We start from the raw sequence: 15,899 nt of genomic DNA, 5'->3' as shown, positions 1-15,899 counted from the left end.
AATGGATACAAATCTCTCCAGCTACAAACAGGTGTATATAAATATGCGCAGGTCTGTGAGTATATTTGTATTATGTATTAAGCATGACTGGTGTTGTACCCTGTGATATTTTGCCTGGAGTACACTCGTAGAGAGGCCATCTGGTCTGAGTTGGCTCTCCTGCGGTGCAACAACTGATCCGTGCCAAATGAGAGTGTCATGGCTTACATGCATGTCACACACCAGTATGGCACAGTACGCTCAAGCATGCACATGCATTCATTTTTCAGAGACTGCAGTATCATGCCACAGGCCAGTTTTAAGTTAAATTAGTTATAAACTGTCATGCATAAAACTTACAGCACATTAAAATAACACTAACACATTTGCTTATATCACAATAAATTAATGCATCAAACTGAAAAGCAATATGTTTGTGACACACTGAAAGTGAGGCTGATGTTTGCACGCTGCTGTAAGTGTGTGCGCACACATGAATCTATAACCTGAGGAGCAATTCACAGGCACAGGCCAATGCACACACACAAAATGCTACCTCATATGTCCATATAGATGTTATCACAAGGCCATCCTGCAGGGTAAACGAAGAAAATGTTTTCTGAAAACTGGTTAATGGGAATAAATGATGTAAAGAGGCCAGTATATGTAAAAATAGAGCGTAAGAGAGACCACAGCTTAAGCGGCAGATTTTGATTCAAGTTCACATGGAGACCTATGATATTGCATTAATTGACTTAGTGTTGTCATACCTGACCACAAGTTAGTCAAAGTCTCTTGCACCAAAATTAAAATGTACTTTTCATAACCAAATTTAACTATGTACATCAAACAATTTTTTTCAGTTTTGATTGGCTAAACTCTTAACATTTGAAATGCATAATAACAGATGCTGGATACTGAATATGCATTGATATGCAAGTGTTGGTGGTCATATTTTAATGAACTCATGTTTGTGATGTCCTAAAATAACCATTCTTATGTATCTCTTGTATAACATTTCTTATATAAACTTGCATTCAATGTGTTCAGACCAAAAATGGTCAAGTTCAGACCAAAATATGAGCACACTTATCTATTCTTACGAACTCGCTTATCTAAACACATTCCGTGGGATGCAAAAGATGATATTATGAATACTTTTTTTATATCAACAGTAGGAAATTTACAAAATATCTTCATGGAACATGATCTTTACTTAATATCCTATTGATTTTTGACATAAAAGAAAAATCTATAATTTTGACCTATCCAATGTTTTTTTTGGCTAGTGCTACAAATATACCCCAGCAACTTAAGACTGGTTTTGTGGTCCAGGGTCACATTTGATCTGCAATTTCTCTCCCCCTCTAAGCGTATGACCCAGTTACAAGTATTTTGCTGACCTGAGCACTAAAAAGGCACTCTAGTATAGTTTTCAACAGCTGTTACAATACCACTCATCTTTATATACACTGGAGCGATCAGAAGCATTTCAGATTCGATGACCTGCCATCTTGTGTGCCTTGCCACGATACTGCAAAACGAGAGAAACACAGATACCAGGCATCCTTTTTGAGAATGCTATGCTCAAAATATCCGAGCGTCATGAGAGTCACGATTCCCAGAGGGAGTCGAGTTCATGAGGTGCAAATTGGTGTGAAATCTCTGGCAGATATTATGCGAGAGATTATGACTGCACATCTCATGATGTCACAGCAGAGCGGGGTTTAAATGATGGGGATTCCGCTACTCGGTACAACAAGTCCAGTTGCTTTGGATTAGGATTCAATTCAACCAGACTCATTAATATGTGCTGCACATGACGAACTGTCTGTCAGCATTTCCCACAGCAGCTAAGCTCTTCTGAAGGAGGTTTGCTGCAGAACCACAGCAGATGAGAGAAGTAGAAGGTGTTTGGGGATTTTTATTGATCCACACTTCAAGGGTCAAATGTGTCACTTTTTGATTTTAAAATGCTTACTCTGATGAGTTTCAGCCTAGTTTAATGTATACACTGGGGGAAACTAAATGATTTACTTATTCAGATTTTTGTCTTGCTTGAAGAATCTGAATATTATTAATAAATCAAGAAATTTACCTATTTATATTACAAATATCACTTTTTGCAGAATAACTAGCAGTCAGACAGATCTGGGATGGACTACTTTTTTGGTGAATAACAGATCCTTTTCTAAGTGTTAAAAACATGGACTGGTAGTCACAAATCCATAAGAAGTTACAAATATGTGCTTATGCATAGCACTAAACTGAGCAATGTCAACTTAGTAAGTCAATCATGAGTTTGTTTAGCTGAAGGCAACTGATAAATTACTTACAACTTATTCATATCTGAAATCAATCTTTCTGACTTTGCATGTTTCAGTCTATGAATGCAGTTCTGAATGTATTACAGAATCATGTTTTTCTTGACCAAGGTCATGTCATGTGCAATTCTTTGTTGGTTCGTTCAATGTCGGACTAAATCCTTCTTCTTCCTGCTGTCAATCAGTAAAAGACTCTCAGGACTGCAAGCTCATATTTGCACACTGACATTTCACTTGAAGCCACTAGGTAAACATACAAATCTATTTTACTGAATCGTGCAGAATTTTTGAGAAATATATTACATAAAATGCATTTGCTTTTATACAGGAGGTATTATCCTCTGCAAGCAATGTCACCTTGATTCTTATTGTTGTGAATATAATATATATTCCACTAATGTGACATGCTTAAAAAAGCAACACATCTAATCTGATGACACTGACCATGTGTCTTAAATGAAAATCCCTGACATAGGCGAAACATCATATCCCCTGAATGCAAGCAAACACACACACACACACACACACACACACTTTCTCACAGACTTTGTTTGACACATGGATACAAACTTTCTCCCTGCCTCTCATATCATGTACTATTTATAATCTGCTCTCCCTTTCTGAATTATTGATAGGCCCTACCTTTTTTTAACTCAGTAGTTCACTCACACATTGACACACACAAACACACACACATAAATCTAGAGGATGAGGGTCTTTAGGATGGATGTAATCAGATATATGAGTAAGAACAGTCAGGGAGCAGCTCAATGTTGTCTTACACAAAAAGAGCTCAGAAAATGTTATACCAGTCATGATCAAAAGCCATATTTTACTGCATTAAAATAAATAAATAAAGTGTATTTTGCATAAGAAATGCAAAGGCTATTTTTGGTCCATTAAGATATTTTGCATTGTTTGGTATTTTTTTACAATATGACAATAAAAATAAAAAACATTAATATAATGCAACAAAATCTTACTTTTTACATTTAAATTGTAAAGTACTTACACTGTACACTACAGAAGTATTTGTTGTACTGCTTTTCAAAAATGCACACAATTTGAGCCAATGAAAATGAAAACAAATAAACTATACATGCATTCATTTTCAATATAATGCGAAAATATAATGCTAAATACAATTTCTTACTTTGAAATATGATGAAATATGACTCTAACATGTTTATAATAATGACTTTAAACAAAGCCTGTGTTTGTAATGTAAAGCTCTGTTCTTACATACTAATATACACATGTACAAGCCAAACCACTCAATGCAATACGAAGAGCTAAATCCAAAATTACATAAGCTTCTTCAAGATTTACAGAGAGAAAGAGCTTCAACTTCAACATCACATTTATTTAGTTATTTATAGGAGCATGAGGACATGCACAAAGCTGACCCTAAAATGTAGATCTGGTTTACAGAAATATGAAAACACAAAAAGCGTGATGTTACTAATCTAAATAATTTATGTAATTGAATAATGTTCACAAAATGTTAGCGCAAAAACATTAATTCAGAAACTTTTTAGTTAGAGATTCAACTTGGTAAAATTGTCTAGCGAACACTAAAAATAATGTTCCCAAAATGTGAAAATTATACAATTGATTTTTTTTCCATTTGCAAAACTAAGAAAAAACTCAGTCCCACTTTATATTAGATGGCCTTAACTACTATGTACTTACATAAAGAAATAAGTACAATGTACTTATTGTGTTCATATTGTATTTTAAAACACTTTTGCTGCTATTGAGGTGGGATGGGGGTAAGGTTAGGGAGAGGGTTGGAGGTATGGGTAAGTTTAAGGGTGGGTTAAGGTGTAAAGTATGGGTCAACAGTGTAATTCTAAATGTAATTACAGAAATTAAATACAGGTGTAATTACATGTAGTTTTTTTTTTTTAAATATAAGTACAATGTAAAAACATGTATGTACACAATAGGTACATTGTCCTAAATTATTAATTAAAATCTAAGTACATAGTAGTTAAGGCCACTTAATATAAAGTGGGTCCAAAAAACATCAGAGAACCTTCAGAAATAAGATTTGCTAAACGTTCTTCAAATATATTTTTGTTGACTGGCTTTCCACTTCAAGCAATGAGCACACTGTGAAATAAATCATAGTTTCAGCCTCAGACGTCACACCCACGGACCGTTAGCTAAACGTCTGAGGCATATGGCTCACAAAAGTGGAAACACTTCGGGAGTGTTGAAGTCATCATCAGATTGGTTGAATTCTACAGTATTTCCACAAGACGTGTGTGTCGCGTTCTTTAATGTTCCGCCTGGAAAAAAGATGTCGTGGCACCAAACCCCCTCACAAAAGAAGAAACATAGTGTATACAACTGTGACGATGAGCGCTTATTTCAAAACTTTGTGAAATATTTAAAGTTCATGGTATAGAATCTTTAAAATATGTCAGAGAGTTTTACACAAGTCTGTTATTGTGGCGACTTTCCATTCCCGAAACATGATGATGAACGAAATGAACTGTGATTGGTTGTTTGACATGTCAATCAAAAGCCTCATGGGCGGGCCTTGGCCAATGAAAGCTGCTATGAATTCCAGACCTTCACGCAAGACTAAATAAATCATAACATCCTCCCAAAATGACATGAAATTCATTTTCCTCCCCCCCTTTATCATGAGTAAGAACTCAAGCTCACAGCAGGCTGATGAATCACAACACCAGCCATGATGGGAGCTCCCTGGATTCATTTTTATCATTACTACTGCTACTACAACAACACCCACCAGCACATCCTATTTAAACTGGAAGTAGAGACACTATCCTTCTCAACAATGTCTTTTAGAATTATTATAACCATCATTGTTGCAGTGCAGCATCTGGGCCACACATATATCTACATGCAGCAGTTCAGATCAGTGTTGCATGAATTTATGAGCAGCTAAAATCCCCCAGTTCACAGCCCAGACTGAGTCATCTCAGAGCAGGTTTCTCTGAAAAATCGAGAGATCTCATTCTGCATCTGCAGAGTGCTTTGATGTTTTGGACAGAATTCCTGAAGTGAGGTAGTAAAGGCTGGAGTTGGTAATAATGGATAGATGACTGCGTCGTGTTTGAAGTAGAGCTCTGGAATGAGCATTTCAGAGAACAAGTGAAGCGTAACATGGCTATCTCAAGCAAACGCTGATGAGAAACAATCTCTCTTTCTCTCTATCTCACACATAGATGCACACACATTCTCAAAACACCATTCAGTTCTGGAGGAAATACATGACACTGGCACAGGCTATCAAATCAATGACAGACAGGCTAAGTGCACTAGCAATCTTATTCTAAGACATACGGAAAGGAAAAATATGCAAATTGAGCTTTTGGGTCACAAAAACATGTCAACATGACAAGAAAGAAAGAAAGAGAGAAAGAGAGAAAGAAAGAAAGAAAGAAAGAAAGAAAGAAAGAAAGAAAGAAAGAAAGAAAGAAAAAAGAAGAAAGAAAGAAAGAGGTTAAAAATACATTTAGCATAAAGAGTTTTTTTATGTTTTCAATGAATAGCTTGTACCAATGCGATCTCACGGCAATTTGTACATTTTTCACAAGGTGGCTTAATCGTACGAATTCGTACGACCACACTCGTACAAATTCATATGATTGTTGCCAAATCGTACGTATTTTACGAGTTGCACAATTCGTATGAATTTGTACGAATGACCTACACCTAACCCCACCCCTAAACCTAACCGTCACTGGGGTTTAGACAAATCGTATAAAATCGTACTAGTGAGGTTGTACAAATTCGTACGAATAAGCCACCTCGTAAAATGCGTACGAATTGGCCGTGAGATAGCGTGGCATGTACAAGAACATAACCCATATGACTAAATAAATAAGTAGAGAGGGTACAAAATCATAAGTTATATTAATTATGCTATAAAAATATATACATTTGTTAAATGATTATAACAAATTCTTAAAACTTTGAAATTATTACATAATTAATTATATTATAAAACAGTGTACACTGTCGTATATATGAAAATATTAAAGTGCATATTGCAACTGTTTTTTTTTTTTTTTTTGCCTTAATGTTTTTAGATTTTAACATTACATCTTTGTACAATTTTCCTTCTAACGTACTGTAAAAAGAACTGTGAATATGCGTTGTGAATATGGAATTTACATGAAATAATTAAGTGTTTTTGAATAGTTGCAATACAAATAAATCACAAGATTATACAATATTCATTGCTCATACACTTATTTCTTTCCTTTTGGTATTGAAGTGAAATATGACATGTTATTGACAAGTTTTGTAATATTCACCCTTTTATTTTTATAAGAACACTGCACAAAAAGCATTCTTGATTCACAGAACAAGCACTCCTGCCTTCTTTCTCTTGTCTCCACATGATGGCACATCCAAGAAAAACAGGCATGCATGCACAGTCACACATCTTAAAAAAGCATCTCAACTAAATTAATATGAAGCAGTAGAGTCTACAGTGTGAGGATAAATTATGCATTATGAATATCTAGGTCTGTGATTTAAAAATACACACCACCTTTTCCCCATGCAGCTGTTTTGCTCTGAAAAGGTCTGTGAAACTGCAAACTCAATCTGAGCTCAAACCCACCACAGCGCAGACAAAATCAGCCAGTTGTCACTAACAAATAAAGATGATTCTAATATTTATCTGACGTGGAGTGCCTTTAAGAGTCATTTTATCACATAGATTCTTTCAAATGATTAAAAAAGTGATTCAATGACTCATCTGAGTAATTAGTGCAATATAGTACTAGTGTACTTCTTACTGAAGATTACACATACTGCCTTGAAAGTATATGATAGCATGCAATACACAATAATTACATTTAGAATAAATGTATGCACTTAGCAGACAATTTTATCCAAAGCGACTTACAGTGCATTCAGGCTAACAATTTTTACCTAGCATGTGTTCCCTTAGCCTGGTAATACCAGACTCTGCTACTTCACTTTGCTTCGTAGACAGAGTCTGGAATGGCATAATAGAGAAGTGTTTTCTCTCTCGCTAGGGGGCGCTTTTCTGAAGTTTAAAATCATTGGTTACCGTAAGCCAATCAGATACATTTAGTTATGACGTATGTTATGCGCCTGTACAGCCGCATCGAAGCACAGACATCATGCAACAGTGTTCCCTGGGAACCAAACCCACAACCCTCTACCACTTGAGCCACAGGAGCACAATTCTACAATTAATGTTTGAAATATTAAAGTGCCAACATTTTGCCACATGAGCTCATCATGTTAGATGTTTAATTCAGCCAGGTGACTCATCATCTCAGATATAAATGAGTATTTTGCACTTTCTATTCAATTAAAAAATATATATCAATGAATCACAACAAAGGTGATGAAAGTATAGTTGATATTCTTTCTGACGTTTAAATATATCTGTTTATCAGGCTTCAAAATAAGTAATGCCAATTATGGTGTTTTATTTAGGGCATATTTGTTGTGTTGCAGTTGCTGCAAGTATCTGTCACCCTAACTGTGTTTTTGCCATCTAGGCCACATGCTGCTCCCATATTATTCAGACCTAGTTTTCATTGGGTGATATAAATAAATATGTGGCAAATATGACGAGGGTTTTGTAAGGGGACTCTAGAGGCTTCATCATGCATTTTGGAGAGAAGTTTCAAGAGTCTGTGTTTGTTCAATATATACACTCAACTTACTGCTGTATACACAAAAAGATCCATAACCAGCAGAAAGAGGCTATATTATAAAGAAATCTAAGAAGTCTTGGTCAGGCAAATTATTAGCTCAGAAAATACATAGAATACACCAACTTTAGGTGAAACAGTCCATTTTAATCTCAACTGAGCTTTTCATCTACAGTCTTTGAATAAGACAATGATTTTTGCAGTGTACCTACTGTTTGGCTCAGCTGAGAATAGGTATGTGCAGGCAGCTCACTATGTAGGTGTTCACTTTATACATATCAGAACATCAGTCTAGATTCCATGTTGCAAAAATATCTTTAACAAGCCTAAAGTGGTTAGCTGTACTGCAAAGCATTCTTGTCTTGTTTTTCAGTACAAAGATCTAAACATTCCTAAATCAAGATACACTTACTTGAAAAGCAAAATGACTTAGATTAAGTCTTGTTTTCTGAAAAACATGTCAAAACTGAGTGAGTAAAATTTCAGCTTAAAACAAGAACAAATATCTGGCAATGGGGTGAGAAAATTAATTGTTGTGCACAAACTAGTTGTTTTTTCCTTCCATTATTTTAAGCATAAACTCACTTAATTTTGATGTATTTTTCAAAAAAAAAAAACAAAGAAAAGAAAAGATACACTTAATTTAATTTGATTTAGGCGTTTTTAGATATTTGTACTTGAAAACAAGAAAAAAAATACGTAAGTTAAAGTAAACATAAGAAAAACTATGTTCAGTCAAATTTAAGATTTACAAAACCAAAAATGCAGAACATACAGGACAATCTAAGATCAGTTATGCTACAGTAGGTAAACCTCTAACATTAGCCTATACAAAAGTATCACAATGGGTCAAACTAGTCAGCAGAAAAGGTCAGATGAGACATGCATCATAAGACAAACAAGAAGCTGCTCCCTTCATCAACATTAAAAGTCAACATTAATTTAAAACTATAAAGTAAGATAGGTAGCACATGCCCTTTTAAGTTAACTTCAACCATTTTAATCCTCTTAAAATCATAACATAGACAATGATATTCTCTTAAGATTTTCCAGTAGGGATGACTTCAAACATGACAGCTATGTCTATGTAAAGACTGTGCGAGTTCATAAAACAGCACTTTCCTGAAAGCTTGTTATTACTGCCATAATTCAGTCAGGCCTGATTTGCATATTTATCCTTATGCTATCTTGGTGTAAAACTCTCCCAGCTTTTCCTTCTGTCACGACAGAACTTTCCAGCACAGCTAACAGGGCAGGGTCAACTAAGCTGGCCTCTGAATTAAGTAGCCTAAAAGCGATCAGTGAGAATAATTTGCATGAGGATCGTTACTTTATTGGAAGGAAATGAAACCATCTGTCTGCTCAGGGTCTGCTGACCCAAGGGACACCGAGCCATTTGATGGCTTTCAGCTCAACAGTAGTGAATGACTTCAAAGATATCAGGACAGGTGATAAAAGTGTGAAAGAGTTTTCAGAAATACTTACAGACTAAAGTCATTCTTCACAGACTGAATGCTTAGAAAACAGATGAAGGTCTGGAAAGATTCACTAAATATGGTCCACATAAAGGTTTCAATAAAGCTATTGGAAAATACACCCAAATATCTGCTTTCATTTTCAGAGCTGCACTATCATTGCAAACAACTTTTGCAACAATCAGCATCTGATATATACAGTCGTGCCCAAAAATATTGGCATCCTTGGTAAATATGATCAAATAAGGCTGTGAAAATTCATCTGCATTGTTAATCCTTTAGATCTTTTATTTAAAAAATTCACAAAAATGTATCCTTTCATTGGATAATAAGAATTTAAAATGGGGGGAATATTTTTATGAAATAAATATTTTTCTCTAATAAACATTGGCCGCCTAACCTGATTTTACCAAGTGAGACATGTTCCTGGGACAACATCGTTGTTGACCCTGGAACAACATTGTGATTAACCAATCAGATTTGAAGAACCAGTTTATAGATTTTGTGAAGTTTATGCTTAAAATCAGTGTTTGGTGCTTGTACATCAGTGTCAGTCATCTATCATTTCCTCTGATTTTAGGGATTACTCATGGTTAAGGTTAGGTTTAGGTGTAGGGATATGGTTAAGAATATATTTTTGGAGTAAAATGTTGTTCCAGGGTCAACAAAATATGTTGACCTAGGAACACATCGGACTTGGCAAAATCAGGACCTGCACATTGGCCATAATTATTGGCACCTTTTTATTCAATACTTTTTGTTATTGTATGGTTGGAAGATCCAAACATGGCCAATTATAAGATTTCTAACAGAGTCAGTCACTTACTGATTTTGTATCTGTTGGTATTTGATATAATCCATGATGCCATGTATCTAAACAAGATGTCCAGGACCTCCAGCAGAAATATAGGCCCACAACATCAACAATTCAGCAGTATATTTCATTGTACACATGGGGTACTTCTTTTCTCTGTGTTCACCAAACCCATCTTGAGTGTGTGCTGCTAAAAAGCTCATTTTTTTGTTTCATCTGATCAGAGAAGCCATTCCCATTTAAAGTTCCAGTCATTGCTGATAACTGAAAATGCTTTAGTTTGTTTTTGAATGAGCTTGGAGAAGTTTTCTTTTAACCCTCCCAACATGTTGAAGTAGGTTTTCTGAACCAGAGACTCAACTATTTTCTGCAATTCTCCAGCTGTGACCCTTGGAGAGTCTTTAGCTACTCACACTCTTCTTTTCACAATGCATTTGGATGACATAGACACACATCCTCTTCCAGGCAGTTTTGTAACATTTTATGTTGATTGGAGATTCTTAATTATTGCCCTGATGGTGGAAATGGGAATTTTCACTGCTCTAGCTCTTTTCCTAAAGCCACTTCACCAATTTGTGAAGCTCAATTATCTTTTGCTGCACATCAGAAATATATTCTTTGGTTTTTCCCATTTTGATGGATGATTAAGGGAATTTGGCCTTTGTTTTCCCTCCTCTTTATATTTCTGTGAAACAGATAGCCAGGAGCTGGATGATTTCATGTTTATAATCATGCTGGAGTGCTCAAAATTGGAAATATGTATGGGAATATACTTCAGAGATATTTTACTCATAAGAATTTCTAGGGGGGCCAATAATTGTGTCCAAAGAGTATTTGAGAAAAACATTCATTTCATAATGATATTTCCCCTCCATTTTAAATTTTTATTATCCAATGAAAGGATACATTTTGGGGATTTTTTTTTTATTTTTTATAAAAAATCTAAAAGATTAACAATGCAGAATAATCACAGCCTTATTTGATCATATTTACCAAGGGTGCCAATATTTTTGGCAGATCTGAAATCCTTGAAATTTGAATAAATGCATACTGTGATCAGAATTTCCCCTTTTGAGAATTTTGACTCACTTCAACAGTTCTTTGGAAGCTTAAAGGTAAGGTTGTTTCTAAATCTGACAACTTCTCAAATATATCTTGAAAGTGACACAAAAGCTCATTTTTCCCAAGAAAACATTTCTATGAAGAGACTGTTGTAAACTGACCTAACACCATAAAGTGAACACGTCAAGTATCAGAAATGTTCTCATTAAAAAATTTTACTTAAGCAGTCCCATATTAGCAACATTTCAGAATACACATTTTGATTGAGAAGATCAGTTTAGATATGTCTTAGTGACCTTTTTAATGAAAAATTAGAAAATGGTTCTAATAATTAAGCCAAACTGACACCTTGCAATATACATTACTGTATCTGAAAACTATTTATAAAATATTATATATAGCTAGACATTATTTACATATAATACAATCACTATACAATGTTACAGATAATCTACCCCCTTTAAGTACCATTTCACCATCTTATTAGGATATTATGTACAATATCCTATTATGTAATCAATGATTTGATAACTGAGAACTGTATCATGATATGCCTCCATATCAAATCCTCAACTAACCCTTGGCCATGCAATATCTTTAAATCAATTCGTATAAGAAAAACTTAATAGAGCAGCAGGAACTAAAAATGAGTCTGACATCAAGTAAAGCACCACAATGCTGATATAGACACTTTCCCAGAATCATTCAACATAACAAAAAATGTTGATAAAATTTAATCTAAGGTGAGGAGTTATCTTGGTTGGTCATACTAGAAATGCATTGCTGTCGACTTAATTAATAGTGAAAAGCAAATGGTCTCAGACGAAAACCTGCCAAAACACAATTCTGAAAAACCTGTCAAAGAACCATTCTCGAGAAAAAGTTAGATCTTGAGCTGCTTGTAACAATGACATCAGAGACTTAAAAAGTTTAGACTCTTCAAAAATGTACAATCGTCCAGATTTAAAAAGGACTTATCTTACCTCAGTCAGGTGAGGTGTGGGGTTGAAGCCGCACATGTTGCAGACTTGGGTGTGGCACTGGGTGCAGAGGTTGTAGTTCGGGGTCTTGGCTGGGTCTCCAGTGTTTAGCTCAGTCTTACACAGTGGACAGAAAACTTTGGGCTTTGAAGGAACTTCCTGCCGTTGTGGACCTAGCTGGGCTGTGGGTCTAGTACCCGCTGCTGGACCTGGACTAGGCCCAGGAGGTCCTGGCTGCTTCTGCGGGGGCTTGGGGGAGGAAGGTTGTTGGGCCGGTGGTGCAGTTTGCATCGGATCCACAGACATCAAATTGGTGGCCTGGTTCAAGAGTGAAGCACCGAAACCAAAGAGTTTTCCGAAGGGCTGTTCTGGTGGAGGAGGTTGACGGGATGGGGAACTTCCGGCGCTGCGGGTCTGGTCTTGTCGCTGGCCCTGAGACTGGAATCCAGGGCCTGAGCGGGACAGATCAGGCTGGGATGGGGCTTTGGCCATGCCTGGAAGAGGAATGGCACCTGGAGCAGGGGGTTTGCTTTGAGGGACAGCTTGAGGAACAGTCTGCTTCTTTGCTTCTGGGGGAGGCTGGGTCTTAGTTTGAGGTAGGGAATGGGTTTGAGGTTGGGGATGTGTTTGGGGTTGGGTTTGGGGCTGGGGCTGGGTCTGTGGGGGCTGTGTGGGTTGGGATACTGTCTGAGGTGGAGGTTTGCTAGGCTGGGATGGTGAGTGGATCTGCTGTTGGCTTTTCGACCGTGGCGTCTCCATATCCATCCCCAATGCCCTCTGCATTTGACAGTTCAGACACAACCACTCCTGCACCTGGGAAAGACAATGAACCAATTACTGACTATGTAATTAGATCAAAATATCTGTCATTAATTTCACACAATGAAGAATGTCAATGCGAAAATGTTGGAGATGATGGAGAGAGAAAGTGGTCTAGAAGACATACAATCAATTTGCTTGCAAATTTAGTAGTTTCTGAAAAGGATGTGAATAGACCCTAGCCCCAAGTCTCTGACTTTCATGCATGGCCTGTTCTACTTCTTATAGTTGTCTTACAATTTCACCAGGAGTCCACTAAAACAGAGTGGGAGAAAATAAAAGAGACTCACTTTGAATGAGTAAGATCAGGATGCCCAATCTTGCCCCTTGAGGGCCACCTTTAAGAGTTTAGCTACATTTTTCTAAAAATAAAAAACCTGCGTGGAAGATTTGGGAAACCCTGGGGACTTTGATTAGATGGTTAAGCTTCCTGAAGGTTCACTCTACAGAGTATACATCCAAGCTACTCCATTAAACCTGCCTGGAAGTTCTGAGTAACCCTGAAGACCTTGATTAGCTGGTTTGGGCATGTTTATTTAGACTTGGAGTTAAACTCTCCAGGATGGTGGACCAGAACATCACATGTACTGTGTTCCAAACAGCACAAGAGACATCTTTGCAGGGCACCAGGGAGTGAAAATAATAAGGAATGACTATTGCAGAATGGAACACAACCAGGGCACTTGGGATGTGCCCTTTTTAGTTAGCAACCGCCTAGAACACCATAGCATCCACCAACAAATGCACTACAAACCACTCTGAACAAATCAGCTGTGGCAAGTTTTACGAAAACACTTGCTATAATCAACCTGTAATACTTAATATGTATAAAACAAATACTTCAGTTGGAAATAGTAGCAGAAGTAGTAACTAATTTGACCACCGGAGTAGGAAATGGGGCCGCATCAGCAGCACTAACTGCCTAACTGACGGAGCAAACACAATTACTTCATGATGACAGAAATGTGACATGCCGCTGCAGACAATTCACTAATAGGATCAAAAGGCTCAACTGACGTCCAGTCAGGAAATTTGACTTCATGAATGGATTATATCCATTTGAGAGGTTTGATGTTGAGTATATTAGCCTGTCTAGTGTCTGTCTGCTCATGCGATATTTGGGACTGACATGTTGAGACGTGAAAGCTGACATGCTGGATTTATTATAACTGACCGACAAATCATATCATGCAAAACTCTAGCATTTGACAGCTCGACTGACACGATATGACACTGGTTACTCTGGGAGGGTTTACGTTTATAGCTAGGAGAGGACTCAGATAAATGTGTGCTAAACAGCCTTCTACGAAAGCTTAGAGGCCCATGACTGTGATCGCTGCTGATAAAACAGCATTATATTTATACAAAATTGTGCCAGAGGTGGAGTAATAAACAAAAGAGCAATAAAGTAAATACTTAACACTGAAGGATGTTGATGCCTCAAGCTGAAAGAAAGAAAAAGTAAGCTTTATTTAAGAATACATTTATGTTGATTTGTTTGCAGATGCCACCTGGCATCTAAAGAAATGGCATTTAGACTTTGATCTGTGTGATGTAATGGCACAAATGAATCCCATTATGTATTTTATATATATAGTACTAGATCTATGTACATAGATTTCCCAAAGCTTGTTGCTGAATCATGATGTTCCCACCTAGTTAAATAAAATCTTCTGATATTCTAAAATGTATTTTTCTCTATTTCTCATGGACAGACAGACAAACATCTCTCTCTGGACAAGGTAAATGTGTGTATGAAAGTGACAGACACAAACACACCTCTCTTAGGGTAACAGAAGATGGCTGTCACATTGGGTCAGGTGTGATAACTGATGCCTATCAATACCACATCAGTGCTCATGTAACATCCACTGACATCATGACAGTGTGTCTCATTATTGACCAAAACAGCCATGTGCAAACAACTACCGAAAAGCTTACATGTGAATGTGAAATGATGTGTGGCAAAGTATGGTGACCCATACTCGGAATTTGTGTTCTGCATTTAACCCATCTAAGTACACATACACAGTAGTGAACACACAAACACACACCGTGAACACACACCCGGAGTCTAACTCTTTATAACTATTAGGCCACAGCTGCCCCAACAGCTGGCTTCCACAAAAATATTAAGAATCACAACGGTTCTCAAATTTGTTAATAATAAGAAAGGTTTCTTGAGTGGCAAATGAGCATTTTAGAATGATTTGTGACTCTGAAGACTGTAGTAATGATGTTGAAAATTCAGCTTCGCATCACAGGAATAAATTATATTTTAGATACGTTAAAATACAAATTCGTTATTTTAAATTGAAATAATATTTTACAGTATTACTGTATTTTTGATCAGATAAATTCTGCGTTGGTAAGCATAAGAGTAAAAAATATCTTTCTGTGCCTGAACATTCAAATATTAGTGTATATCAGTCACTTTATATCTTATATTTAAATAGTTACCTATATAAAATTGTGTATTATAGTTAAAACTAACTATAATAAACTAAACTTTACAGAAATTGTACTGGCAACTTTCTGCCAGGACATTAACCATTTTTCTGCAGATTTTTTTCTTACATTGTTGATATTGTAACAATATAATGCCAATATCACACTCTGAATATTGGCATTGGCATATATAGATCTCAAAAATAAATAATAAATAATACATTTTAAAAATGAACTGCAGCTTTGCCATCTGATGTGTCATTGCACTGCGGTACTGACTCGTTTATCTTCTCTATCACATTTGCACACGAACACAT

At 36.3% G+C, this 15,899-nt stretch overlaps 1 protein-coding gene across 1 annotated transcript in view; it reads right to left on the bottom strand.

Moving 5' to 3' along the window:
* Positions 1-15,899, bottom strand: part of LOC113072961 (protein bassoon-like) — a 63,060-nt gene that overhangs the window by 33,011 nt on the left and 14,150 nt on the right. The window contains 1 exon segment of the mRNA XM_026245836.1: positions 12,319-13,128. Coding sequence (XP_026101621.1) covers positions 12,319-13,128 — 810 coding nt within the window.

Source organism: Carassius auratus, unplaced genomic scaffold, assembly GCF_003368295.1.
Source record: "Carassius auratus strain Wakin unplaced genomic scaffold, ASM336829v1 scaf_tig00011142, whole genome shotgun sequence".
Classification (NCBI taxonomy): Eukaryota; Metazoa; Chordata; class Actinopteri; order Cypriniformes; family Cyprinidae; genus Carassius; species Carassius auratus.
This window is presented reverse-complemented; position numbering and strand designations above follow the sequence as displayed.